The sequence below is a fragment of the Ceraceosorus guamensis genome, assembly GCF_003144195.1.
Source record: "Ceraceosorus guamensis strain MCA 4658 unplaced genomic scaffold IE81scaffold_5, whole genome shotgun sequence".
NCBI lineage: Eukaryota > Fungi > Basidiomycota > Exobasidiomycetes > Ceraceosorales > Ceraceosoraceae > Ceraceosorus > Ceraceosorus guamensis.
In genome coordinates, this window is record NW_020290000.1 from 503,462 (window position 1) to 530,714 (window position 27,253).

At 55.3% G+C, this 27,253-nt stretch overlaps 9 protein-coding genes across 9 annotated transcripts; 5 read left to right on the forward strand and 4 right to left on the reverse strand.

The window, feature by feature from the left end:
* Positions 1-1,135: 1,135 nt before the first annotated feature.
* On the forward strand, positions 1,136-1,754 carry IE81DRAFT_339420 (hypothetical protein; the record flags this gene model as incomplete). The annotated part of the gene is made up of 2 exons (XM_025515575.1): positions 1,136-1,509; positions 1,622-1,754. Exons 1-2 carry the CDS (start codon positions 1,190-1,192, stop codon positions 1,752-1,754), a joined length of 453 nt encoding a protein of 150 aa, XP_025372659.1. The 5' UTR covers positions 1,136-1,189.
* Positions 1,755-2,085: 331 nt separating this feature from the next.
* Positions 2,086-5,169, reverse strand: IE81DRAFT_320261 (cysteine proteinase). Its single transcript, XM_025512966.1, has 13 exons — positions 4,910-5,169; positions 4,702-4,818; positions 4,587-4,622; positions 4,383-4,487; positions 4,205-4,308; positions 4,028-4,145; positions 3,722-3,948; positions 3,491-3,605; positions 3,268-3,407; positions 2,593-3,196; positions 2,451-2,517; positions 2,353-2,370; positions 2,086-2,276 (listed from the first exon to the last, which is right to left on the reverse strand). Exons 1-13 carry the CDS (start codon positions 4,961-4,963, stop codon positions 2,254-2,256), a joined length of 1,728 nt encoding a protein of 575 aa, XP_025372660.1. The 5' UTR covers positions 4,964-5,169; the 3' UTR covers positions 2,086-2,253.
* Positions 5,170-5,366: 197 nt separating this feature from the next.
* IE81DRAFT_364133 (YL1-domain-containing protein) lies at positions 5,367-7,780 on the forward strand. Its single transcript, XM_025516834.1, has 4 exons — positions 5,367-5,637; positions 5,712-5,925; positions 6,039-7,469; positions 7,574-7,780. The coding sequence occupies exons 1-4, from the start codon at positions 5,528-5,530 to the stop codon at positions 7,649-7,651; spliced, it is 1,833 nt and encodes a 610-aa protein (XP_025372661.1). The 5' UTR covers positions 5,367-5,527; the 3' UTR covers positions 7,652-7,780.
* Positions 7,746-9,773, reverse strand: IE81DRAFT_320263 (MFS general substrate transporter). The gene has a single exon (XM_025512967.1). It carries the CDS (start codon positions 9,665-9,667, stop codon positions 7,847-7,849), a length of 1,821 nt encoding a protein of 606 aa, XP_025372662.1. The 5' UTR covers positions 9,668-9,773; the 3' UTR covers positions 7,746-7,846.
* An 895-nt stretch (positions 9,774-10,668) lies between these two features.
* Positions 10,669-14,294, forward strand: IE81DRAFT_344805 (AMP deaminase; the record flags this gene model as incomplete). The annotated part of the gene is made up of 9 exons (XM_025515848.1): positions 10,669-12,284; positions 12,351-12,459; positions 12,536-12,662; positions 12,745-13,074; positions 13,155-13,341; positions 13,417-13,478; positions 13,551-13,684; positions 13,769-14,104; positions 14,202-14,294. 9 exons carry the CDS (start codon positions 10,669-10,671, stop codon positions 14,292-14,294), a joined length of 2,994 nt encoding a protein of 997 aa, XP_025372663.1.
* A 177-nt stretch (positions 14,295-14,471) lies between these two features.
* On the reverse strand, positions 14,472-18,209 carry IE81DRAFT_364136 (Pkinase-domain-containing protein). The gene is made up of 6 exons (XM_025516835.1): positions 17,246-18,209; positions 15,839-17,172; positions 15,463-15,745; positions 15,288-15,387; positions 14,868-15,202; positions 14,472-14,764 (listed from the first exon to the last, which is right to left on the reverse strand). The coding sequence occupies exons 1-6, from the start codon at positions 17,723-17,725 to the stop codon at positions 14,684-14,686; spliced, it is 2,613 nt and encodes an 870-aa protein (XP_025372664.1). The 5' UTR covers positions 17,726-18,209; the 3' UTR covers positions 14,472-14,683.
* A 1,549-nt stretch (positions 18,210-19,758) lies between these two features.
* IE81DRAFT_193240 (hypothetical protein) lies at positions 19,759-20,113 on the forward strand. Its single transcript, XM_025510812.1, has one exon. It carries the CDS (start codon positions 19,854-19,856, stop codon positions 20,055-20,057), a length of 204 nt encoding a protein of 67 aa, XP_025372665.1. The 5' UTR covers positions 19,759-19,853; the 3' UTR covers positions 20,058-20,113.
* IE81DRAFT_193247 (hypothetical protein) lies at positions 20,114-22,120 on the reverse strand. Its single transcript, XM_025510813.1, has 3 exons — positions 21,286-22,120; positions 20,717-21,211; positions 20,114-20,646 (listed from the first exon to the last, which is right to left on the reverse strand). Exons 1-3 carry the CDS (start codon positions 21,770-21,772, stop codon positions 20,171-20,173), a joined length of 1,458 nt encoding a protein of 485 aa, XP_025372666.1. The 5' UTR covers positions 21,773-22,120; the 3' UTR covers positions 20,114-20,170.
* A 386-nt stretch (positions 22,121-22,506) lies between these two features.
* IE81DRAFT_320269 (calcium ATPase) lies at positions 22,507-26,339 on the forward strand. The gene is made up of 5 exons (XM_025512968.1): positions 22,507-22,969; positions 23,074-25,451; positions 25,525-25,734; positions 25,821-25,934; positions 26,026-26,339. The coding sequence occupies exons 1-5, from the start codon at positions 22,852-22,854 to the stop codon at positions 26,221-26,223; spliced, it is 3,018 nt and encodes a 1,005-aa protein (XP_025372667.1). The 5' UTR covers positions 22,507-22,851; the 3' UTR covers positions 26,224-26,339.
* The last annotated feature ends 914 nt before the right edge of the window (positions 26,340-27,253 follow it).

Here is a 27,253-nt window from a genome sequence, read left to right on the forward strand (position 1 = left end):
TCACGACTCGTCGCTCTTCGCTTCCGAATCTTCGACGTTTTGCTTTGAGGCTCATCAATCAAAGGCCGCCGACTCCTTTGCGTGATGCCGCCATGTCCGGTTCTCCTCGAAGACTGTTGTATCGCGAATCACTAATCGTTGACCGCGGTCAATCGCGTACTGATGGATGCGTGCATGTTGCCTTTTCGCACATGTGGCCGTTGCTCATGTATTCAGATTTGCACATGTGGAAAGGTGTAGGCGCGCAAGCATGCATCATCGCCGCTTCGACGACCGCAGAGAATCTGTGAATCTTGAACGTCGATAAGTGGCGAAAGAGCAAAGAGATTGGCGCGGCACATCTCGGCATACGGTAGGTAGGCGCCGACGACGGCGAAACGCATATATATAGGACAGGTCAGAGTGGGAGTGAGTGATGCTGTGTCTACAGGGCTGAAACGCGTACCTGCCTGCTGCGTCTTAGCACAGCCATGCGGTCGCTTGTTGTAATTAAGACCGGCTTGATGAGGTGCCCCAAATTATTTGGACTTCTGGCGGAGACCTGGCCCGTATGTCCATATTCACATTCGTGATTGGCAAATCACGATGAGTGATGCGCTCAAGCCCGCCACACCGGCCGCGGGCTCGTATCATAGATATGTACACTCACGAATGATGGTGATGCTTCGGCGTGCCAGCATCCAGCAAGACCTGCAATTGCCCTTGCCGTGAGGCGCCGAGCATGCATGCAAACTCACTTCAGCTCGGCCCCCGATCGAGAGACTCTGCCAGCTCGGTTTCGAGCTAGATCGTAATAAGCCTTGGCTGCTGTTACGGGCTGTAGTCCGAACAGCGGGGTCAGGCGACGGGCGAACGGCATAAAGTCACCGAGCAAAGCCTGCATCCTGCTGGCAATTGAATCGAAATGGTCCTTGTGTCGACGTTGCTTTTCTGAACTTGAAAGTAGCGCCGGCGTGGGGCCAGTACGCTTCGTTGCCCGAGTAGTCGGCTACCCGAGCGTCTTAAGGTTCTGGCCGATGGCTGTACGGACTGGGATTCCTCCATGCACTGATGTGAGGTCCTCAAAGGACGACCCTTCTTGCATATAAGAGAGCACTTGTTCAGGGCCTTCTCACAATATTGGAGCAACGACCCTCAGCAACGCTTTCGCCTCGCGCACTCGTCGATTCCAATCCAGACTCTCATCGCCATGCTCTTTCACAAGATGTTCTCACCCATCCTGCTCGTCCTGGCTCTCGTCGCGACGCTCGCGCAAGGCGCCACGGTCAAAGAGCGCGCTTCTGATCAATGCCAAGCAGTGGGAACTGCCCACTCCTTCAGCACCACCACCGGAGATCTGCCCACGATCCACCCTCTAACCGTTCAAATCCTTCGCGACGGGCAGGAAATTGCGAGCGTTGACAATGTGCAGTGCAACAATGGAGTGGATCCACCTACTGTGACCGTGATCGATTCTTCGCTCCCAGCGCCCTTTGGCTGGTCAGCTACGTGCGGCACGGCAAGCATCGAGTGAGTGTTGACTCTTGCCACGTGTACACTCGGGTTACTTGCATCGTAAAGTAGGCGCTCATGACTGAGCTGACGCATGAGCGCAACGATCCACTGTCTCGTGTTTCAATAGGGAGTGTCACGGAGCGTACGGGCGCAACAGAGACATCAAAGGAGAGGCCCCAACGTCGAGACCCTTCGTCCAAGGCCCGCTGCCAAACATCCTCTGGACTTGCAAGATCAACTTTGATTGCATCTTGCTTTGATGTGCCAAAGCACCTCTGAGCGAGTGTCACACACAGACTAGCATGCAATCTTACGCCAAGAATTTGGGTCTTGCCTAGATTGTGAGCACACTGAGCCAATGCTAGTAGCGTCGGAATTCGATAGCCTGAGGCTCACCGAACTCCCCAATCAGACGTCCTCTTGAACAACAGCTGCTAGATGGTCGCCGAGTTCGTCTCGCAATCAACATGACCCTTGCCTGTCCTCCACATCATGTTTCATGCACGCTCAACACGCTTCCAGTGTCTTCTTGACGAAATCAATCGGCTAGCTTCGCACAGATCGACGTCGAGACGCGGTCTGCATGCACGTGCGAGTGATAAACATCTATTGTGGATAGACATCGCTTTCGCGCCTCCCAATCTCGTCGCATGCGCTGCGTCGAGAGTCTGATGTTCACCCTCCAGAGCGTTCGCAACCGTTGTAGATTGCGACTTCTGAGGTTGCGGTCTGTGAACGTTGGCTTTTGGTTGGAGCCGCTCACTTTTTGGAGCGATAAAGGACTGGTGGTATTGCAAGGTCAAAAAGTCAGCAAATCGCTACATCTGCAATGTTTGAGAAAGCTGCTACTTCACTCACGGATATACGCCACCGAGTCTGAGATTGACACGTGGCAGTCATCCGCGCGCACGTCAGTCGTAATCTGAGTCACGCACCTAAGTTCGATCAGAACTCACCTTCGCCTCCACCGTCAAGCGCTCGGATCTTATCCTTGCTGACCGTGGAGACTCTATCGTCGTCAAACTTTTTTCATCACTATAGTCAGCAGCGATCTTTGCTTGCCAAGCAAGAGCATGTCGACTGCGAGCTCGCACTCACTTTGTACCATTCTTGCTCGTCTGGCTTTTCCGTGATTCGTTGCAACGCCTCCTCGTCGCTCTCAAGATCCTTCCTGACCCAGCTGATGTAGTGTCCGGCATCGGCAGCCGCACCTTTGTGCGTGACCACTCCGACCAGCTCGTACAAGCCTGAGTAGTTACATCCAGTGTCCTTGGCCAAATCGGGATGAACGCTCGCCTTGACATCCGCATCTTCTTTGGCTCTGAGCGCCCTTTCGTCTTCGTCCGACAACGCTTGTCCGGGCTGGGACTTGGCGTCCACGGCGCCTGTACTAGAAGCGTTGCCCATCCTTTCCTCCGTCTGGTCCGTCGCACGAGGGTCAGATGAGATGGGCGCGTCGATTCCTCCGCTCGTAGCAGTGCCAAGGGACGCTGGATCAGCATTCTTGGCTGCGTCACTCTTGACGTCCTTTTCTCTCTGTGCTTTTGCTTTGCGCCGATTCTTTGCTCGCTCGTCTCTGTCCTTCTCTACACTCAAAATCTTCGCATGCGCAGGCGCGATCTTCTCTTTCAGTGCGCCCGAGAGGAAAGGGGTCACATCCAAATCGAATGGGAATTTGACCTTGCGCATGATTTTTGTTTTCCTGCGCGCAAGCGGGGCAGATCATCAGTGTTGCTTCGACGTGGCTTATTTCAACGGCCCTCTTCCACGTACTTGTTGATATCACGCCTCCAGTAGAACCTCACGAAGTGGGTGGTGAGGTACGCTGGCAATCGATCAACGCGACGTACTTCGTCATACACAGCTGTGCGACCCAAAGTGTCCGAATGTTTCTCGAGCTGCTGGTTCAACGACTGCACGGGTAGCGAGATAGATTGACGAGCGAGTGAGCACGTACGTGGTCAAGCTTTCAGAGTCAAGTTGCGCATCAACTCACGTCCAAGATTCCAGAAGTCATTTCGTTAGTGCTTGACGAGATGTTGCATTGCAGCACTGAGAACGGTTCCTCGCCGTATGTTGGCTCTTCAGACGCTGCCTCAGCGGTGGACCGTCTATCAATGCGTGTCAGGAGCGATGTGAGGCGGGTCAGTGACAAATCGCGGCAATTGCGCTGCCGGCAGCTCAAGTGTCCACATTCCGCCTGGGCAAAGTATCGCCAAGCACTCACTTGACAGTGATCCTGCCGGTCATGAATTGCTCAACGAATTTTGTGTTTCCACCAGAGGTGGAGCCCCCCGCAGATGAGGCGGGCAGGCCGCCTAGCGAAGCTTGCAGAGCATTCAGGATGCGTACCCATACTTCTTCAGCGTCCTGCTGAGCATAGCCGCCGCCGCCCATGCCAGGCTGCGATGATTGAGCCATCTCTGCGAACTGTGGAGCAACTTGTCGGAGAATCTACAGGCTCGAGGTTCCGGATAGGATTTTTCAGGCCTATGTGGGCATAGAAAAAGCCGCAGAAGACGAGAAGACTGACCGACAAGAAAGCTAGGGGAGGAAAAGCTTCGGTCGTGGAGCCCATAGCTTTATACAGCTCCCTCAAAGCAGCAGTCAAATTTGATTCGCCATCGACGCCTCCCATGCCCGGTGCGAAGCTTCAAAGGATGAAGAGCATAAGCCTTGATCTCAGCATTGACCAACCCCCGCCACTCACTTGTTGAGCGCCAATTGCAGTTCGGGGACCGCCCTCAGCACTTGCAAGGTCGAATTTAGATAGCAAGTGTTGCCAAGATTTGTAAGACCGGCCTTGGTCCGCGTCTACAGGCACGGGGAGAGCACTGAGGTGAGCAAGTGGACTCTACGGCGCGCACGCTTTCACTGTCACCGCTCACCGCCTTTGCCAACTCAGAATCGTCCATGTCTTCGATGAAGGTGATGTTCATCTTTGGCGCTGAGGGTAGCGGTCCGGCGGTGCCAAGCAGCATAAACGTCTGTCCCTGCGTAAATGATTCAGATAAGAGCGGTCGAAAGCTCAGCATGACCATGTGATGCTCGAACACAATATCCTTGATAGCCTTGCGAAGCTTCGCACTCACCGGCTTTGCCGACAATTTCGTCATGTCCGCATCGTCCTGTGGAAGCGCATCAGAAAATCAGCGATTCCTGCTCGCCAAGGAAGCATGTGGCGACATCACTGAATTGGAAACTGACCTTGAGCATGCCGCCCTTGATCATGACCTTCTGTCTGTCCAATGGCACCCCAGTCTTCTGGTAGATGGCGTCCTTGAAGGCCGAGGCGGGCGAGCTCGGGTCCAGCGTGACATCATGCTGTGGTGTGCAGCGCTCGTAAAGGTAGATGAGCATATGCACCAGGATAGCACAACACTCACCCTTGCCCCTCCATCGTCTTCTGACTCACCACGACGCCATTGTGCTTAACCTTTACGCTGACTGCTGAACTCATCTTGGGCATTTGCGGATGTGTGTATATGCGTGCGGGGGGCGTGCTGCTACGCTGAGGAGTCTTGTTCCAGCTCGTATCGAGCGATTGATACTCCGCGCGGGGTACTTGTTCGACGGACCTTGAGCGTCACCAGCTCGGGATTGGTCTGAGTTACAAGTCTGGGAGATGGTGGCATGAGGGCTGGTCGCTGGTTAAGCGTATAGTGGGCAGCTTGGCGTGCGCAACACAACCGCAGGCAAAGATGATGACGCGCACCTCCTTCTTGTTGAGGGCGGCGAGGGCGCGTGCGTGCGGCCGTGCGAGGTGCGGTGAGCGATGCACGTGACGATCGTTTCCGAGGAGCGTTTCATATACCCTCGACAAACAAACGACTTGCCTACTCAAGACAAGTCGATCTGAGAGCAGGCGTTCTCAGGTATCCTCGGCGCAATCTCACCTCGGCTCTCGACTCATGACTGTCGTCGTCCGTTTGAACAGCAAGCGTCGCTAATCCGACCCTTGCTGTGCTCTTCTGCTGGCCGTTCGAGCCCGCTCACGCTCACCTCGCTCAGGTGCGCCCGTGTTGGAGGGAAGATGGCACGCAGCATTCCTCGCGCCTCCAGCGCTTCCGAGGATGAAGGCGATCAGGTCTTTCCCGAAGCTTTGGCAACGGGACGATCTAAGCGCTCCACGGCGGGCAATCGGTGAGTCACTGTGTAAGGTGCTGCGTGCTTCTACTCGTGAGCTTACAAGCTCTGACATTTGGTGTTGCCCTCAGCATGCGAGCGCTTCTGGACCAGGAGTTTGAGGAGGAGGAAGGCTTCTCGGGCAATGAAGATGATGTAGAGTTCGAGGAGAAGTTGGATGAGGTGGACATTATAGACTCAGACTTCGACAAGTCGAGCTCTGACGAGGATGCTGGCTCGGAAGATGACGAGGAAGGGGAGAAACAATTGTTGGAGGAGGAGAATGCTGCTGCGAAGAGGAGCAAGGTGAGCGCGCTCTTTGGAAACTCGTGGGCTAAAACCACGGCGTAATGGAGGAGGGTGGCAGAGTAAGCGCAGTAGCCAACTCAATGCCACGCTCGACCTTATCCTTCTCACAGTCCAGCAAAGGGAAGGTCGGATCAAGCCGAGCAAGGGCGAGACCTGCGCCGCCTGCCATCGCCGCGTTTCGTCCTTCTAACGGTAAGCCTCCTCCGTCCGCCTTGATGTCGGTCGAGCAGCAGGATGAAGGGCAAATCGAGTCCAGGGCTTCCAAGCGCATCTCATTCGCGCCCGTGCCTCCTGGTGGAGAAGGGAGTGGCCCATCGTCCAACGGCCCACGAAGCCTTTCTGCTTCAGGCTCGCAAAGATCCAGCAATCGTCGAGCCACGATGCGGGTAGCTGCTGAAGTGCAGCAGCGCTTGAAGAGCGAAGAGGCTAAAAGGGCATCACAGCCTGTGAAACAAGCGCCGCGCAAGCGTGCACGATTGACGCAAGATGCGTTGATTGCGCAAGCTCTGGAGGTGGAAGATGTGAATCGAGAATCTTTGAGAAAATTTTTGGACCAGGAAGAAGAGAGGAGAGCTAGGGATAGGAGACTAGTACCGAAGACGATCGAAGGGCCGTATGTCAGATGGCACTCCATCTCGATGGCGGAAGGTCAGCCACCCTCCATTACCGTCATCGAGCCAACAATGGCATCTAGCAAGAGCGAAAATCATACGTCGGCCTTGTCGGCGCTTCGTCTGCCTCTGACCCAGGACCCTGTCTTTGCAGATCGAGCGGCTCGGGCAGCAGAGGTGTCCGGCACATCTAAAGATGAAACGGCAGAACAGTCGGCTGACAGGGCGGGTCAGCCGACCAAGAAGTTCTCTCGCACTCTGCTCTCCTTGCGGGGATTGCCGGAAGAGTCCACATGGGTGGACGAGTTTCGACTCTTGCTGGGCGATCATTGCCAATGGGACGCTCTGCCCGTTGTGCCAGCTCGAAATCGACCACTCAGGCCTCGTCAAAGCACTTGTCCAATTACAGGCCTACCAGCCGTCTACAGAGACCCGAGAACGGGCACACCGTTTGCGACGTGCGAAGCGTACGAAGTTATTGGTCAGCTGCTGGATCATAGATATGCGTGGACAGGATCAGGCGCGAGGGAACGACAGACGAGCTCTGGAAACGGAGCGGCGCATGAAGCGTTTGCGATGGGATGCTACGTAAATGCGCTCGATGACGAAGGTGCAGACGGCTCGTTCAGGCGAGCGGCGGAGGCAGCAGGAAGACCTATGGTCACGGCAATGGACCACGCATCAACCAACGCAAGCACGCAGATGCTGGGCGGTGCAAGCGCAAGCACAAGCACGATCGATAGCAAAGCTCCATCGCAAGCGCAAGCCCAATCACGCGCGACCGACCTGCGCAAAGATGAGAGTGCAAGCCCGGCTAGCAAGAGTGCGCCGCGTAAACCTCATCGCCGTGCGCCTACTTGGACGATCGTCAAGGACGACCAAGCGCCAGCACCAGGGGACGAATTATCCGTGCTAGCTGCTGCCCAAGCTGTGAGTATAGGCCCCTCTCTCTCCTCTCTCGCGGTTAGCGAATCGTCGATGGAAGACTGAATAGTTGACACTGTCTTGCGAATCATGCGCAACGTTGTGGTTAGCTGCCTGAAGGCTCTACGCGCTCAGGTGGAAGACGCGTCCATTCGGCGCCCCGTTCCTCAGCATCTGCTCATCCATGAGGAACACACGTTCTGTGTCACGCAAACGATTCACGTGTAATTGTAACAACGCTGTCATCCACCCAATCGAATGCGGAATCGAAGCAGAAGTACGGGTTGCGTGTGACCTCAGACGACAGCACAGCGCGGCTGCAAATCTATTTTACTTGTGGGTGATGGTATAGCAAAAGGATGTATAATTGACGAGCACTGATATCAACGACCAGCGTCATCTCGTCGTTGCTCTTGTGAAGCTCCCAGTTCTTCGTCTTGGCTCGAGTCCGTTCCTTTGCTCGAATGCTCAGGGAGTGGCACATCTTCGATAGCAAAGCTGCCCAGCAGCACAACGACAGTTGCGCCTAGGATGAAGACAAAAGCCGATCTCAAAGCGATCATGTAGGCTTCTCTTGCTTGTTCTCGGATCTCTGGTTCTAGCGTGGGTATGATGCTGGACTGGTGCCTGATAGCATCGATGATCTGGGCAGAGTGTGGGCCTCGAATGCGTCTTTTCAACTCGTTGGCCAGGACGGATTGAAGGATTGCTCCCGAGACCGCGACGCCTACGACTTGACCCGATGTTCGGAAGAGGTAAGAGATGCCTGTGGCTACTGCAATATCGGACCTGCTGACGCTGTTGATGAGCGCAATGAGGGTGCATGTCAACACTCCACAAGTACCGAAACCCAGAGGCGCGATGGCCACCCAGGTGATCCATTCTGGCGTGCTGGGTGTAAAGGCTGCAATGATGCCTGATCCCACCACCATCAACGCAGCATTCAACAAGTTGTACATCCAATACACCCCTCTCCAACGCATGTACAGTCCAGCCAGGACTGAGCTGATGCTCAGACTGACAGAGTACGGCATTTGGTGAAGACCTGCTTGAGAGGCTGATTGCAGCTTGACCGCTTGAAAGTAGAGAGGATAGTTGTAGAGTAGGCCAAAGGAGGATATGGCCAGCGCAAAGTTGGTCAGAGATACGCTCGCTGCTGTTCTCTGCGTGAGCAGACGAAGAGGCAAGATGGGTTTGGACGCGATGCGATGTTCCACAAAGATGAATGCTACGCTGCCGAGCGAGCCCAACACCAGAGCGAGCCATACCTGCATATCTTTGAGCGTGCGATCCTCCGCGCTTAGGCTGCTCAGTGCAAAGAGCGTGGATCCGACAGAGAGTACGAGGAAGAAGGAGCCCAAGAAATCGATTTGGCGCAATTTGAACGCGAGGCTCGGTGACAGTTGTTGGAGCTGGTCCGCATCGGCTGCTGTGGTCGCCAGTGACATGTTGACCGAATGCCTGTGTTTATCAAAGTCGACGAGGAAGGAAGTCAAGAGAGCGAGGCAGAGGATGGGAACTTGAAGATTGAAAGCTGCTCTCCAACCCAGCTTGTCGTTTGCCAATCCACCAATCGGTCCTCCCAGTCCGCTTCCCAGACCGAATATGATGTTGGTGAGACCTTGCATCAAGCCTCTGCTGCGAAGAGGTATGACATCGCTCATCACCGTGCTCGTCACCACTGTCAATCCGCCCCCTCCAGCTCCTGCCAATGCTCTAAAGGCGATGAGCGCATTCATGCTTCCCGCGAGTCCGCACCCCAACGTTCCTACGGTGAAGAACGTCAAGCCGAGTAGCATGGAGATCCTCCTTCCCAATATGTCGCATAATCTACCATAGATGGGGGCAAAGCAGCATACTGATAAGAGGTAGGATGTGCCTAACCACGAGGAACGCTCGGATGCGCCAAAAGAAGAGGCGATGGAGGACACTAGCACAGCTACGATGGTGCTGTCTAGCGCTGCTGCAAAGACGGGCACCCAAATGACAAAGAGGATGGGCAAGAGGATTCGGTATGGCGGGAATGGAACATCGCCTTGCTGATGATGACGCTGCTGCTGCTGCTGCTGCGTGCGTGTTGCGCTACCAGAGCTGCTTCCGGATTCCCGCGGTGGTTGTGCCGTTGTGACATCTTCTTGTGCTCTGTGATCTCTCAGCAATGGCGTTTGCTCATGCGCCGCGGGCCTCGTGCTGGTGGACGCCATCGTGTGCTGAGAGCTCGCTTTGCAGCTTGCGAGGGCGGGCGTTAGGAAGAGGACAAGGCTCGCGGAGTGACTTTCCAGGTCCAAGAGCTTCAAGTCAAGTCTCGAGTCTGAGCAGCGATCCAGGCACAAATGCCTGCTGTGACTTTCGACTCAAGACTTCAGGACCCGCTTCGACCTTCGACGACACACGTGACGGTGATTCCAGCCCGCCGGCTTGCGCCATGCAGTTTGGAGTCAGAGTCGTGAGTGAGTCTTGAGTCGTGAGATTACTTGTCCGCGGCTAAACTTCTCAGCATGCAGCAGGATCGAGGGCGGCTCGGATTCCGTTCCGCCGCGCAGGCACGCAAAATTAATTGCCCGCATGCTATCTGCTGCTGCTGCTGCTGCTGCTGCTGCACGCGCTCGATTTACGTTCGTTCGCAGAGGATAAGCGCATACAATCTCACCGATGCAGTCACAGCAATCAGAATTAAGGGATTCGATTCGCAGTGAGTGAGTCCCTCCGTTGAAGGGTGAGCGTGGGAGGCGAGGGAAAAAAAGGTCAGAGCGAAGTCGCTAGCCGCAAGTGCGGTCGTCAAAGCTTACATAGACTCGCCACTCATACATTCTGGGTCGAGTCGCAAGTCAGGCGCACTGCTCTCCTGTCAACTCGGGCTTTGTGACCGCCACCTGCCAGGTTTTAACGCCGACAAAGTCACCTCAAAGGCTGCTGCTCGCTCGAGCACCAGTCGCAGTCTAGGCGGGCAGCCCCACTGGATCTCGATCGGCGGATCCATGACTCCATCCCACATCTTGGTAAGTCCTTCGTGCTCGCGCGGCTCCTGACGACTTGCGTGCCGTGCCAGTCACGAGTCCAACAATCGAGAGTTGCGCGAGATGCTGACAAGGCGTAGCATCTCGCGCCAGTTGCAATCAGCCAGCCGCAATCGACACTTTTGAAGTTTTCGACTCTGTGTAGCTTCGTCCCTCTGGGCTCCATCTAGGCTCCCGGCGCTGTGAGGATGAGTGGGCACTCGTCTGCTCCCGAGACTGCGAGCTCGCGCACTGGTCAGCACAATGGCACTCTGCACGGAAGAGCATCCGGCATCTCCGACGGCAGCTCTGGCAGCAGCGACGCCCCAGTCAGACCGGCGTATCCGAGTCAAAGCTCCTCCTTCGCCTCTACCCTGGGCGAACAAGCTCTGCGCTCCTCACTTTCTAGCGGGGAGAATAGCGCCGAGATCACACCTATCCACTCTGGTAGGGCAAGTCCTCAATTCATAAGAAGGTCCATCAAGGATAACCCCCTGGATCTGTCCACTCCCCCCATATCGAGGAGTTTGCAGAGCTTTTATGATGAGACCGACGAGAGACAGAGGCTGGAAGTGGAGAGTCAGGTCTATAAAGGGCGAGCGGCTGAAGTCGACAGCTTTTCTGCAGCCTCGAACGGCGGCGCCGGTCTTGATGTGGGAGAGAAAGGAGGGCAAGCTTCTGGGACAAGCTCGATGGATGTCTTCACGGCCGATGTGGGGCACCCCAGAATGTCAGGTGGACAGGATGACTCATCCAGCACGGCGCAACAGCCGAGAGGCACAGCAGGTGCAAGCGCTGGACAGGCAACTCCTTCATCGTATCGGGCAGCTAATAATGCCATCGCAGCTTTGAAGCCTGCAGCCTCCGTAGCAGATGGTACCGAGCAGCGTCTACGCCAAGCGGCAGGTTACGCATCTTCGCCTGCTGATGCTGCAGCTGCACTGGCAGGCCTAGGATCTACTTCAGCTTCCGGCACAAGCGCTGGTGCTGGTGCTGGTCTCCCTAGCTCCAATACGGACATGAGCAACGAGCTCGGCAGCCTGTATGCAAGGTTGCAGAGATGTCTGCAGCTCAGAGAAAAGTACATGAGTGTCAGTCTGCAATCTTGCTTGGAAGACAATCCGAAGAACTGGGATGCAGAGTACTGCGAGCAAATACAGAGCCGAGTTGATGGCGCCAAAATGAATGAAGCAAGCGCAGATGATAGCGAAAGGCAACCCAGATCCATCATCGTCGATGGTAGCGCGTCCGTACAGACGAGCAGTGAAGAAGGAGGCGTACCTAGCAAACCTTGGCGCATATATCCGGCCCCTCCCCGTCCTCACTGGGAGCACTTTCATCCCGCACCCGCTTCGTCCTTTGTCTCTAGACCGCAACACACCAGCGTCAATCCTTTGCCTCCTGCGCAACCTCCTGCCAGTCCTGCAAATGCTAAAGCGGCACAACAATTGCTAGAAGGAACTGGAGGCAAGCCGGGTGTATTCAGGCGAGAGGATGTAAGATGCCCGGACCGGCACCTGACTGATGGTAAAGAAGTCAATTTCGAATTGGACTCTAGCGGTGTGTTCCAAGTGTGCGTGGAAAAGAGCAACCGAGAGGACAAAGCACAAGCGGAGGCTCAGCAGACCAAGCCCGAGTATTTATTCAACGTACCCACTGCGAGGGAGTATTTCAAAGATCTGGACTTTTTGCTCGGTGTCATCTCGGACGGACCGGTCAAGAGCTTTTGCTGGAGACGCATCAAGTATTTGGAACACAAGTGGCAGCTGTACTTTTTGCTCAACGAAGGGCAGGAGCTGAAGGCCATGAAGGCCGTCCCTCACAGGTGAACATGAACGATGAGAAAGGTCTGACCTGGATGCTGATCGGATCGTTTCGCACCGCCTCGCAGAGACTTCTACAACGTGAGGAAAGTGGACACGCATGTTCATCACAGCGCAAGCATGAATCAGAAGCATCTCTTGCGCTTCATCAAGAGCAAGATCAAGAGGTATCCTGATGTGAGTCGCGAGTCGCCTTTTTGATGCCATCACTGATCCGCACTAAGACGTTTGCGCACTTTTGACACGACCACAGGACGTGGTCATCTATAGGGATGGCGCCAAATTGACACTACAGCAGGTGTTTGAGAGCTTGAACTTGACTGCGTACGACTTGTCCATCGACACGCTCGATATGCACGCTCATCAGGATGCTTTCCATCGTGAGTCCGTGTCGGGACCTTCATTTCTGCTTGTCTAAGCTGTGTGACCCATGCACTGACCGCCACACTGCAATCTCTGCAGGCTTCGACAAATTTAACTTGAAGTATAATCCGATCGGAGAATCACGTCTGCGAGAGATTTTCCTGAAGACGGATAATCTGATCCAAGGTCGTTACTTGGCCGAGATCACCAAGGAGCTGATGCAAGATTTGGAGCAGAGCAAGTATCAGATGGCCGAGTACAGGCTGAGCATCTATGGACGATCTGTCAGCGAGTGGGACAAGCTTGCAACGTGGATCGTGGAGAACAAATTGTTCAGCCCGAACGTAAGGTGGCTTATTCAGGTGCCGAGACTCTACGAGGTGTACAGAGGCCAAGGCACCATTCAGAATTTCGAGCAACTGTTGGACAGTAAGTCCTCCTGTTCCTACTGAGATATCAAAGCGCTCTCCTGACACGAGATTCCGCCTCCTGCCTCCTTACGCCCGCAGACATCTTCCGCCCCTTGTTCGAGGTGACACAGAACCCGAGCTCGCATCTCGCTCTGCACATCTTCCTCCAGCGAGTCGTAGGCTTTGACGTGGTGGATGACGAGAGTAAACCGGAACGGCGGGTACACCGCAAATTCCCGGTGCCCAAGTTGTGGGACTACAGAGAAAGTCCACCATACAATTACTGGTGAGCCGATATGTTCCCGCACTGCGTGGCGTGGTTTCCATGACCATCGGTTGACGTTCGACTTGACACTTCCAGGCTGTACTACATGTACGCGAATATGAGCAGTCTGAATCAGTGGCGTCGGATGCGAGGCTTCAGTAAGTCATGCGGGAGCCCAACGTTTTGCGCCTCATTTGCTGATGGTCGTTCATACGCCCGCGCGTCCTCAGACACGCTTGTATTAAGGCCGCATGCTGGCGAAGCTGGCGACACAGATCACATGGCGGCCACTTTCTTAACGTCGCAATCCATCAGTCATGGGATCTTGCTTCGAAAGGTTCCGGCACTTCAGTATCTCTACTATGTGAGTGGCGAGAAAGTAACGAAGCGAGCATGGCGTCCCCCCCGACAGCTCAACGCACTCGCCGCACCGCGACTGGTTTGACAGCTGAAGCAAGTGGGCATGGCCATGTCGCCCTTGTCCAACAACGCGCTCTTTCTATCTTACGAACGCAACCCATTCCCGTCCTTTTTGCGAATGGGCATGAACGTCTCCATCTCGACGGACGATCCCCTGCAATTCCACCTTTCCAAGGAGCCGCTTTTGGAAGAGTACAGCGTGGCGACGCAAATCTACAAATTGACGCCGGCGGACATGTGCGAGCTGGCACGAAATAGCGTGCTGCAGTCTGGCTGGGAGATGGAGCTCAAGAGGCACTGGTTGGGCACCCACTTTTACAAGTACGGTCCTAGCGGTAATTCGATGGCGAAGAGCAATGTCCCTGTGAGTTGTCAGCGCGTGCGCGTGCGCGTGCCGAGGCTGTATCGTTTGCTCATGATGCATCGGCATCGCAACCGCCCAACTCGCCATTCCCTTACAGGACATCCGGATGCGATACCGCGAAGATACTCTCAGAGAGGAGCTGGACCTGGTCTGTCAAAATGATACGCGCTCGGCGAGCCTTTCCTTGTGAACGGTACTTGTTGAGGGATAGAAAGCGCGGCAACAGACGCCTGCCAAGTAGAAAGGAGTAGAGAGAGGGCAGGCGAAGCGAGAGCGGATGAGCAGATTCACTCGAATACCCACACGAAAATTGCTTCGCGATAGTCACTTGGTTGAGTTACGCAATGCAGCAACAGAAAGCGCAGGTATGGGTCCAAGGCATGATCATTCGAGGTCTTGACAGGTCGTAATGTGGCGCAAATCATGACCAAATTTCCCACAGAAGCGCGCGCGCATAGAGACACGAGGAGTCCGAGAGCGAATAGCGGTAAGATGACCCTTGCTGCTTCTAGTGGTGCGCAGAGGGGCACTCCTGTTCCTGGAGTAAAAGCGTGGAAAGAATATGAGGAGCGCATCATCTCATGACTTGTCGCTCCGATTGCGGAAGCGGAGCAGAGGCGCGAGGGACGAAAGTGGGCATGCCTTGCGCAAAAATTCGTGCTGAAGGAGCGGAGCAGATGGAAGAGAGCGGCGAATGGAGCAAGAAGGTCAGCATGAAGCACCCAGCCAAGACAGCAAGGTGAACCGAAAGTATATTGCTCACTTGCAGAAGTTCGTCTGCGCTAGCGCGGCTTTTGACGTCGGCACAAAGGCACACGGCAAGGAATCCCTTCAATTCCTTGCTCAGCTTTTCAGGCTTCTTGAGCGTAGGTGTGCCGTTGGTGGCGATGAGGTACAGCGCTTTCAATGGCTCCTCATCCAGGTACGGAGGCTCGTTCTCGATCATCTCGATGGCCATGATGCCGAGCGACCAGATATCAACCTTGGCTCCATACTCCTTCTGCTTGACCACCTCTGGCGCCATCCAGTAAGGGGTTCCGACCATCGTAGCGCGCTTGCTCTTTTGATCTGTGAGCTTGGCGCAGAATCCGAAATCGGCTAGAGATGACGCGGGCAGGAACAAAGTGTGTGAGCGTGATTGGCGCGCATCTCGTCACAGCACAACCCTACTACTTCGACTCACTGATCTTGACCTGGCCGGAAGAGTTGAGCAGGACATTGTCAGACTTGATGTCTCGGTGAATGATGCTCTGCGCGTGCAGATGCTCAAGACCTTTGCACGTCTGCGAGTAGCGAGGAACGGGTTGCGGCTCAGCATCTATCAGGACCCCAGCGACGTCACTCCATCAAAGACTGACCTCGAAGGAGATAGCGGCAATCTGGTCCTCTTCCAACGTATTGTTGTCAATGATGTCAGTAAGCGCCCCGCCCTCCATGAACTCCATGATGACCCAAAGCTCATTGTTGCGGACCAAATACGATTCGAGGAAGTTGACAATGTTGGGATGCTGCGACTCCTTCATAACTAGAATTTCGTTCACGATGAGCTCCTTGCGAGGTTGGTGGGACAGGTCCATCGTTTTGATAGCTACTCGCTGGCCGGTCGCCAAGGTCTTGGCAACATAGACGGAGCCAGAAGCACTGGAAGATGTGTGGGGAGTGAGGAAGCGTCATCAGTCGCGCTCTTCAAAAGAGCTACATCAGCCAACTCAACCGACACGCTCTATGACTCACCCCTGTCCGACCTTCTTGATCTTGGAGTAGAGCGTGTTGGGATCATCGGGATTCACAACCTGTCGCAACTTCTCCATGATTTGCGCCTCGGACATGGTACTGATGCGGCGCTCGCTCTCCTTTTTGCTGCCACCATCAGCCTTCTTGCTCGTTTGCAACGGCTTGACGCCAGTAGCCGTGCCTGCAGAAGCTGCTGGTGGTGGCCCAGGCTTAGCAGTAGCAGTCGAGCCCTTGGTCGCGTCCTTTGAGGATGCCGACGCAGCAGATTCGCTCAGCTTCAGCTCCTTCGTCTTGACGTTAAGCGCAGCTGTCCCGCTCTCTTGTGTGCGCTCGCGCTCGCGCTCTCTTTCGCGTTCCCTTTCGCGCTCCTTCTCGCGCTGCCTTTGCTCTCGCTCCTGCTCGCGCTCTCTTTCGGCGGCTGCAGCGGCAGCTGCAGAGGCTCCGGAGGATGCTGACTGCCCTGCGATCGAGGATGAAGGTGCACCGCTGGCTGCGCCAGTCCGCGCTGGACCCGGCGCAGCAGGTGCCTTTCGACTAGCCACCAGATCGTTCGCAGAGCTAGCGCCGGTATTGGAGCGCTCGCGAGGCGTTGGCGCGGGCGCATTCGCGGGTCTGTTGCCCGATGGACTGGCTGCTCGCGAGGACGGACCGGTGTTGGCGCTCGGTGCGGCGAGTCTATCATCGCGCTCTGTTGAAGGCCTGGAAGGCACCGCTGCGCCGCTGCGGCTGCCATATCCGTTGGCGGAGGACGAGCTGCCAAAGCTGCTGTTGGAGTTCAAGCTGGGCTTCGATGATGCCGAAGAAAGCTGTGAGGCGCCTTGACTACCCGCAAAGCCCGTGCCTTGGAAGCGACCTGGCGCTTGGCTCGCAGCCGGAGCATCACGCGAGGAGATGTTAGAGGCACCTGTACCACCGGGTTGGAGGTTCATGGTGGGCGTGCCAAGACCGAATTCGTCTCGCTCGCGCTTTTGAATGTCAGTGTAGAACTCGAGGACATCAAGCACTGCCTGGGGATTCTTGGCGTAGTCCTCCTTAGTGATGGCTGATGTGGTGAGCAGTCTAGTCCACTGCTCCGGCAGACCCGTAAAGGCACCACTGATGGGATCGAAACCAACGTGAACTTGGTGCACAAAGTTGGTGGGAGAGCTGACACCCATCAGTGGGCTGCGCGAGTACACGTCGTCCATCCAGCCGTAGAGCTCTTCATCGTTCTTGAGCTGAAGGTAATAGGTCTTGTCTTTGGTCTCAATTTCGATGCAGTAGGGCTTCAGGTCAGTGCGCGTCACATTTGTTATCTCCTTTAGGAAGACGAGAGCGACAGCTTGATAGGTGGTCTGAGTAGCAAGATCCTCGTAGTGTCAGAAGCGGCGCAATGAGACCGGTGCCATGCAGATCGCGGAATCTCACCTCGTTCTTGTGGAAAGTGAGCGTCTGTTCTCGCAGAGCAAGCCAGCGCTTGCTCCAGATCCAGCTTCGAATGCCATCCTCTTTGACACTGACGTAGCCCTTGCGCACAATCCCTCCACCAGGTTGACCAGCCGGCCCGAAGCCAGAACCACCGCCGTTCCAACCGGTACCAGCAGAGAAGGATGAGCCGCCACTTCCAGCAACGGCGCTTGGTCCGGCTGGTCTCAGAGGTCCAGTGTACGAACCACCTCCAGCGCCACCTCCTGCACCCATAGGCATGCCAGAGGGACTCGCACCTGCGCCTGCGCCTGCCACGCCTGAGCTTCCCGCGCCGTATGACGATAGAGGCGGAAGGAAGGGATCTGTGTGCTGAGAGCGTGCTGATGGTACGGGAGGCGCCCGTCGAGAAGGCGTCAGAGACCCCATGCTGCCCGATCCGCCCAGACCGCCTGGGACGCCGCCATTGCCAAATCCGGACATCGCTAGTAGTCCGCTGCTAGGTGGAGAGTCCTCAAGATTGTTCGAAGGAGGAGGAGAAGATAAGCTCTAGGAGGCCCGAAGCCTGCAACAACAGCTTCTTCTGGCGCTACGTTTCTTGAGCAGGGGGTATGGACGACGCGAATGAGTAGCGAAGATTGCTGACAAAATCTGTTGACCGTATATACCAAGGACCAGAATGCCCCGTGACTGATCGTACTGGTGATTCGTGATTGTAGGGCTTTGCAATCACGAATGCCATCCGACGGGCCGGTGAAAGCTGGCAGATACAATTAGCCAAGCGGGTGGAAGCTGCAGTTTAGAGATGCGCATGCTTGCTGTACTCGCCGCACAAACGAGCTGGCTGCAGGTGTGTAGCTGCTGGGGCTGAATGAAGTCAAGTGTGAGTGTTGAGTTGCTCACACAGCAGCAGCGGCCAATTTGCTGCTTCTTGTGCGTCGCAGAGACTGATCTGGTGCATGGCCGATCGCGATCGAACGCGCGCTTGCCTGCTATTGCGCTCAGACTCGTGACTGGCGCGACCGCGGTGCATATGTATGCGATGCACCGCTGCTGCTTGCTGGCCCGGCCATCACGCGCGTGTGCAAGCAGCAGCCCTGCTCGCGAGCAGCGCCGCAACCCCTAGCCGCTGCTGCGTGCTGGCCATTTCCCCTCGAACTACGCGCATGTGTATCGCCGCCGGCGTTAAAGCCATTCATGCAACAGCAGCAGCAGCTGCTGCTGCTCGCATGCAGGCCTTCCGCCTTATGCATTCTCCAGAGATGGCGGGATGTAGCACACTGTATACAAATAAGCATGATGCTCTTGCGGCTCGCGTTAAAGCGAGCGGGCTTGTAATCAAGATTCGCGACGCGCACCTTCTGCACATGCAGTCACGAGTATAGCCATGCCCATGCAGCAGCATCACAAGCTGTGCACGCGGGGAAGCGCTCGGGCCGTTCGTCGATGAGAGGGGGGGGGGGGGGGGGCGATCGAGCAGCTTGCAGAGCTGCACCGCACACCATTATACGCACACCGGCTACGCCTTAGCCACGACTAACTGACTTGGAGGCTCGGCAATCATTCGATCGTGATTTCCATGCAGTCAAAAGTCTGGTGTGAGTGGCAGCAGCAGCTCGCACGCTGTTCAAGGCGCTTTCATTCATGATTCTTAATTCAAGAATTCTGATTGTGATTCACTTTTGAACGTCGCGTATCAGAAGCTGCCGCTCATGTTTCGATTCACTTGAAAAATGCAATCACACGGATTATATTCAAATCTTGATACGAACTCTTGAATCTCAATTAAGTCAAAATCTGAAGTTGAGTAGTCATTGTCACGTGCCTCAAAATCTCAATTCAAATTCGCTCCTTTCCGTGTCACCTTCTTATTATTCAAAGGTTGTTGGTCAAAGTGGGTGGGGTCACAGAGCCTTCCTGCATGTGGACTCTGGAGGGGCTTCACAGAGCAGAGCTCTGTGTCAGCTCAGTGGAGCACAGCCTCTTTTGGCTTTGGACAAGACTTTGGTCACCCCACCCAGAACTATGAACGACTGGCTTTTGATTCTTGATTCAGATTGCCTCTCGAGTCTCGACTGGTTTGGACGAGTGTTGAATAGGCACCCCATTTGTCCAAAGCACACTCAAGAACTCGCTGTGAAGTCCCGAGCGGCATTTCATGATAGTGAAACGCCTAGCGAAGCCATCCATCATTCCTCCAACTCGGCTGACAGGTCTTTCGTCGCGCAACCAAAATCTTGAATGGAATGCGCCGGCTGCGATCACGCCGCAAAGGTCACTTGGCTGTGGGTGTGCGTGCAATCATGAGATGAGGAGTTACTGCCAGAGTGACTGCTGCACTAGAAAATCAGAAAAAAAAGCCCTTTATATACTGCTCCTCGCATGCAATATGCACAAGGTGATGTGCCAGCGCGTAGCGTAGGTGGTAGAGGTTGTGTTGCAATCCAATTATCCACATTAGCGCGACGCGTGCGAGGGTAACCCTCCACGTTCGAGTCCATCGTTCGAGTCCGCGATGGAGATGCGTGGAGGCTGAAACGGGCTCCACCAATGCCCTGCGAGTGTCCCTTCCGCTCGTGGGTTGAAGGGGGAAGGCAGATCCTCCCATGGAATGACGAACCTGTCAAGAGGTGCTCAACATCTCGCGGATCCGACCATGACAGAGGGTGAGCATGACCATTCGGCGGCGCCCTATTTTTTGTCTGCACCTGAGGATGACTTCGGCCACGTGTTCGAGACTAAGACCCGGGGCCGAGAGAGGCCCTTTCCTTCGACTCTTTTGACACTTTGCTCTTCGCCCTGTCGGGGGAGGTGATAAGGCCATTCTATTCCTCTCTTGGCTAGCCTTCACGCGCCGCTGGAGCACCATCCATCTCCATTTGTGCGTTCGTGGTCGCGGTGTTTCGTGACCATTTGGATGAATTTGATTCATTCCACAGCAATTTGACACCACCGAATTTGATGATACCTAAATCGCGTGCGAGTGCCTGCTGTAGAGTGCTGCTCCCAACACGTGTGCTCGGCCGAGGTTGAGACCCGCGCATGGTCAAGAGGCACATCGAGTCGTAGCGTAGGTGGCCCAAAGTCGTCATAACCTTCGAAATCCATCTGATTCACAATACGGAGCTGCAGGGAGGTGCGCTCGAGTTGGTCATTCTGGCCTCTTGTTGGCTCTGCAACGGCAGGAAAGACTTCTTCGATAGCTCGGCTTTCGTATGAATGCGTCGCGCGGATGGCGTTGAGCAAGTGAAGCGCTCCGAGCGGAGAGTTTTCGTTGCAGCGATCATTACCGAGCACGTATTCTCTGCTGAGATATCGCTCTACGGTCGCTCGTAGCCACACAGCGTGATGCCGTTCATAGCAGCAGTCCGCGGCTACAATCATGTCGTTCTGTGGGTGAGCACCTTTCGCGGCAAATTCGGAAACCCCATCAGCATGCTGAATTCTCCCTCTCCGATTCGCCACGCTACTCACTCAAAGCCTCTCTATGATCGTCAGTCGAATTATGCGATTGGTCTGGCGCTGCTTCCTTGGACACTTGAGACCAGTCCAAGTGTGCGACACTGACTTGACCTTGGACTGAATGACCGGCCGGCTCAGCGAGATCACTTGAGAAATTCTGCCTGACGTTGAATGCAAGATTTTCGAGCACGTCAGGATGAAAGTCTGTCAGGCAAACGTTTGCGCGAAGATTGGGCTTCATGCGTTGGACGAGGGCAGCGATAGCAAGACCGACCAGACCCGTTCCAGCTCCAAGTTCCAGAATTTGCATGGCAGAAGTCTTGCCAGGGGGCTTTTTCTCGTTGACAAGCCTGCAGAAAGGGCTCATCAACTGCTGCGCGAGAATGGGTGCGGAGCCCCATGTTCTCGAGCCCAAGGCATCAGCGGTCAATGTACCGTCGCGCATTTTGACTGCTAGACTTCCCACGGGCGAGTTGAAGTGGTAAATCCTAAAGATCGGTCCGGAAGCTGGTCATTCGCGGGAATTTTGATCAGCAATTTGTGCGATGCGAGCTCAGGAAGAATTTATCTTCTAAGCTCACCACTTTTGCCTGCGCAGGCGCTCAAAAGTTCCGTTGCGCGGTCCAAAAGCACAGTCACATCTTCATCTGCGGTTTCCGCTCGCGTCGGGTCATCGTCGACCCATGCTAGTCCAGTCTTGACCAAAGCGGAAAGCCAGATCCTTGAGTACCTGAGCTCGAAGAGATTCTCCGCCTGCGAAGTCTCCTGATCTTCCGCGGCTGCTTGAAATTGGACCGGCGATTCCTGAGCTTGAGCTTGTATAGGATCTGTCAACTCCCTCTTGTCCAGCGCATCCGCTTTCTTTGCACTTGCTCGTTCGAGCATTGGGACGTGGACATTTTCGTGTCCATCGAGACGCAGGGCGAGTGCGAGGTGTGAGAGTGCTTGAGCGAGCACCGACCCTCGAGGTCTGTGCTTGAGAGGAGGCAGGTGCACTGATGGTATGAAGTATGGTCCGTGTTTTCGAGCAGTGCGTAAGCTAAGGGGAGCTACATCTTCGACTGTCATTGGTGATATTCGATTCCGCTCCGAGCGGTTTCAGCGTGAGCTCGAGCAAAAGCTTGCTGCAAAAATCTTCTCTACCCTGCGCGCTGTGTGTGATATTCCTGTTTGCCGGCGCACTTGTGAATCCACAGACGCTCGTCGCTCTATACCTCTTGCATGGTCACGATTACCCTTGCACAGCCCATGAGAGTCACAACTTGGCGCTTGAGGCAAAGAATTCCAATCTTGAATGTCAGCGGTATGAGCAACCCCGCCGGCGAAGTTTGCGAAGGAGGAGTCATAGTTGCTGTGAGGAAGTCTGAGTAAGTTGAATGCATATATGCTATGCTGCGTTTTGCCAAGCGTTTGCCGAGCGCCGACGCTGCGCTGCGCCGCCGCTGCATGCCGCGCGTTGCAGTCATACTCTTGACTGCACGGCCAGCAGCATCAGCACTCACGACTCGTGACCCGTGACTCGCGACTGCAGATTAAGCTGAGCGAGATGCAAATTGAGACAACGTGGAGGCTTGACTCGCGACTGTCAGAGCGGAGGAGATGATGGACACAGGCCATGTGCTGTCTCTACCGGGGTGCGCATGCATGCTTGAGCGCGATGCCCTTTTTGCGTGCAGCTGCTGCACCGCGCGAGCTGATCACGAATGCATGATGTGCTGCCGTCTGATGTGTGTGTGTGTGTGTGTGTGTGCTTTGCGCAGGATGAAGCTCAGATCTTCCTGAAATTTCCATGCCGAGCGCTTCATCACATTCACTATTCATCTTCAGATTGTCGCACCGATCCTGATCTGTTGTCGTAACATCAAAATCGCATCCACGCTTGAAGATACCTCGCTCTACCTGGCATCACCGTCCACACGAATACGGTCTCAGTTCAAGGGTGGCGAAGATCAAGCTCGCCAACTCATTGCGCGTCCAGCTGACCTCATTTCACGCCAACGATTGGCCAAGCCCCACAGAGCTACTTACTGCACAGAGTACACCCCACACCATTCTGAACAGCTCGCCTTTGGCGCAGCTTCGGATACTTTTCGAGGACTTGATTAGCAAAGCTCTGTGCTCTCTGGAAGGAAGCATTGGAGCTCGAGATGGAGGCTGCCTGGACAAAGACGGAGGAGCAGGTGCTGGCTCACTGGCAAGTAGATGCTGCCAAGGGCTTGAGCGAAGCGCAGGTGGTGGAGCGCAGGACAAAGTACGGATCCAACGGTGAGCGCATGGTGTGATCTCGGCGGCTCCGCCGATGCTGCTGGGTTGCTCGGTTGCGAATGCGCGCAAGCTGAATGTCTATGACTGGGCGCACCCTTCCGCAGAGCTGGAAGACGAGCCTCCCACACCGCTTTGGCAGCTTATCCTAGAGCAATTCAAGGACCAGCTCGTCATCATTCTTCTCGCTTCCGCCGTCATCTCATTCGTCCTTGCACTCGTGGAGCTGGAAGAGAACTCGAGCGTCATTGCTGCCCTCGTGGAGCCAGCTGTCATCTTCCTCATTCTGATCGCCAACGCCACTGTGGGCGTGGTGCAAGAGAGGAATGCGGATCAGGCCATCGAAGCGCTCAAAGAGTACTCGCCAGACTACACCACCGTTATTCGAGGTGGCTCAGCTTCCCGCATCCGCGCTGCAGATGTCGTGCCAGGCGATGTCATCACTGTCAATGTTGGCGACAAGGTACCTGCGGATGCCCGATTGGTCAAGATCACCTCTTCCTCCTTCCGCGTGGACCAAGCCATCCTGACTGGCGAGTCTGTGAGCGTGAACAAGTCGCTTGGCGCGGTCAAAGATGCCAAAGCTGTCAAGCAGGATATGACGAACATTCTCTTCAGCGGCACGACTATTGCCACTGGCTCAGCCACCGCCGTCGTCTTTGCGACTGGCGCGTCCACGGCAATCGGCGATATTCATGCTGCAATCAGCGCAGAAGAGGACGAGAAGACGCCGCTGCAGGAGAAGTTGGACGACTTTGGAGACAAGCTGGCAAAGGTCATCACCATCATTTGCATCCTCGTGTGGGCCATCAACGTTCGTCACTTCTTCGACCCCTCTCACGGAGGCGCTTTCAAGGGCGCGATCTACTACTTCAAGATTGCAGTAGCTCTTGCAGTTGCTGCCATCCCTGAAGGCCTGGCGGCAGTCATCACCGCTTGCTTGGCTCTCGGCACTCGAAAGATGGCAAAAAGGAATGCAATCGTGCGCCACTTGCCGAGCGTTGAGACGCTTGGCTCCACCAATGTCATTTGCTCGGACAAGACGGGAACCCTGACCACTAATCAGATGAGCGTCACACGCTTCGCGGTACTTTCCTCTGCAGATGCTGCTGCCGAATTCGAGGTGGAGGGGACCAGCTTTGCACCCCAGGGTGAGATCACATCCAATGGACGTAGCGTTCGCTCCCTCAACAAGGCCGGAAGTGCTATCAACGCGTTGGCTGAGGTCTGCGCCGTCTGCAACGATGCGAACATTGCACTCGAGAAAGGCTCTTATCAAGCGGTCGGTCAGCCGACAGAAGCAAGTCTCAAAGTGCTGGTGGAGAAGCTCGGCTCGCACGACAGCAAGGTCAACCAGCAGATCGAGAGTCTTTCTCCGCAGCAGCGCACAACCGCTGTATCTGATACGTACACCAAAGCTCTGGGTCGCATCTTGACCCTTGAATTTGGTCGCGACAGGAAGAGTATGAGTACGCTGGTCAAACGCGATGATGGCACTGGTGCATTACTCGTCAAGGGCGCTCCGGAGGCGGTCTTGGACCGCTGCGAGACCGCTCTGCTATCGGGGGGATCAGAGGTCAAGCTCACCAAGAAGTCGCGCGCTCAATTGGACCACCTCATTGGGTCGTACGCCACTCAAGGACTTCGTGTGCTCGCTCTCGCAACTGTCGAGAATGCGCCCTTGGACCCAAACGCCTACCGCTCCGACTCGCCCGCAGAGTACGTCAAATTTGAGCAGCGCATGCGATTCGTTGGACTGGTCGGCATGCTGGACCCTCCTAGACCCGAGGTCCGCACCGCCATCGCTCGCTGCCGCGCTGCTGGCATTCGAGTCATTTGCATTACTGGAGACAACAAGGCAACGGCGGAAGCAATTTGCCGATCAATCGGCATTTTCCGCCAAGACGAAGAGTTGTCTGGCAAAAGCTACACGGGAAGGGAATTTGATGATCTGAGCGAGGATCAGAAGCGTAGAGCTGTGCTGCGCGCATCGCTCTTCTCTCGGACAGAGCCCAATCACAAGAGCAAGCTGGTTGAGCTACTCCAGCAACAAAATCTCGTCGTTGCCATGACTGGAGACGGAGTGAATGACGCACCTGCTCTGAAGAGGGCCGACATCGGTATCGCGATGGGTAAGGGCGGCACAGCAGTCGCCCAAATGGCATCCGACATGGTTCTGGCAGACGATAATTTCGCGACGATTGAGAGTGCCGTCGAAGAAGGCAGAGCCATCTACAACAACACGCTCGCGTTCATTCGATACCTCATCTCCTCCAACATCGGAGAAGTGGCTTCCATCTTCATCACCGTCTTGACCGGCTTGCCAGAAGCTTTGATCCCCGTCCAGCTGCTTTGGGTCAACCTTGTTACCGACGGTCTGCCCGCCACTGCGCTCAGCTTCAACCCACCTGACAAGGGCATCATGTCGGTACCGCCCAGAAGACGTTCCGATCCGCTGGTGACTCCTGCAGGGTTCGCTAGATGGGTGAGTACGAGCAATCATTCACGATGTTTCTGGCAGTCGTGCTGACGTAATTCGCCCCCCTCCTGTGCGACAGCTTGCTGTGGGTCTGTACATTGGGTTTGCTACTTGCGGCGGCTACGCCTGGTGGTACCTCTTCTACGAGAATGGACCCAAGGTTTCCTGGTACGAGTTGACCCACTTCCATCAGTGCAGCACGTTCTCCATCGGTTGCAAGCCATTCGAAGAATCTCGAGCTGCCTCGACCATCTCGCTCAGTATTCTGGTCGTGATCGAGATGCTCAACGTGAGTCGCCAAACGTACTCGTCTCTTGTCTTCTGCGCAAAAGCGCCTCGCGCGCGCTGACCGCCTAACTCCCTTTGCTTCGATAGGCCGTCAATGCGTTGTCTGATGCGGACTCTATTCTGGTCACCAGTCCATTCTCTAATCCCTTCCTGATCGGTGCCATTGTGCTTAGTCTGTTCTTGCACTATCTTATTTGTGCCGTGAGTTGGCACGAATGCGTGGAAGTGCGACTCATCCACGCTCTTCGCTGACTGGAAGCGCGCCTTCCCTTGCGCAACACTCCGCCTGTAGGTGCCGGTTCTGCAGGACCTATTCCACGTCCAGGCTCTGACCCAAGCAGAAATGAAAGCGGTCTTCTATTTCTCCGCTCCGGTCGTCGTCATCGAAGAGATCTGCAAGTTCATCACCCGAGTCGCGACGCGCCAACAGCGAGAAGCAAGGCAGAAGGAAGAGGCTCGGATCGAGAAGGAGTTGTCGGCAGAAAAGTGAGAGAGGGATCACGCGGCGCTCTATTTAGTCACGCAAGCATGAACGCAAAAGCTCAGAGCTCGCCATGTAGTCAAGCAAGTTTGGAAATAGATGAAAAGTCAAGAGTGTTTCGTGCGAACTATCACTTGCATGAACGTTTGGGCTTGTGCGGTGTGGTCTTCGAGCGAGCAACTCTTGACTCACGATCGTGGCCGCGAGCGAGCATGTCAACTTTCGTCACCGCTCTCCCGAGTCTGGACGATGCAAAGTTGAGACGATCGATGTCTAGGAGATGGCGGTGCGCCGGACTTGAGACGAAGTGACGATGGAAGTCGTGAATCGTGACTACGACAACCCCCAACCAACTCTGTGCGACCTGACAGCTCTGTGAAAGGCATTGGCCGAGCGAGTCTCGCAGCGTCCGCCTCTTCTCCATCGTCAAAAGAACGCTGGCCGAAGCGAGCCTGAATTTTTCACCTCGCTTCTGATGAAACGTGGCGCGCAAGACGTTGGTGATTTTTCTGTTTTTGCTCGATCGTCGATCTTAATTGCTCGAGCAGGCTCCCCGATCCATACTCGACTGTTGTATGCAGCAGCTCTTGTTTGCCCTTCATGCAGGCACACTCCTGTCGCTTTTGCTCCGGGCGCGGCCAAGGGTCAGGATTACAATCACGAGCACTTGCTTGCCTTGTTGAATAGCGGAGCATTGTGCGCAGTCGTCAGTGCGTACTATACGTACAGTGGCGCGAGTACTACCGCCGTAGACGGGGAGCAGCATCACCGCTCCCGGCTTGCTATAGATATAGCTGCTTTCTTTCCACAGCGAAATGCAAATCGTCCGCGAAAGCCCACATTTTGATTGTCTGCTGGGGTCTCAATTTCCGCAGTGAAGTTGAGACTGCGCTCGAGACTTGTCTTCGATACATGTATAGCTTCGGGGCAATCAGCAAAGCTGCGAAAGCCACGAGTGGATGGACGCGGGGAGGAGTAAGAGCATCGCAGCTATAGACTCACGAATCGAATCGAATCGAATCGTCGACGCGGAAGAGCG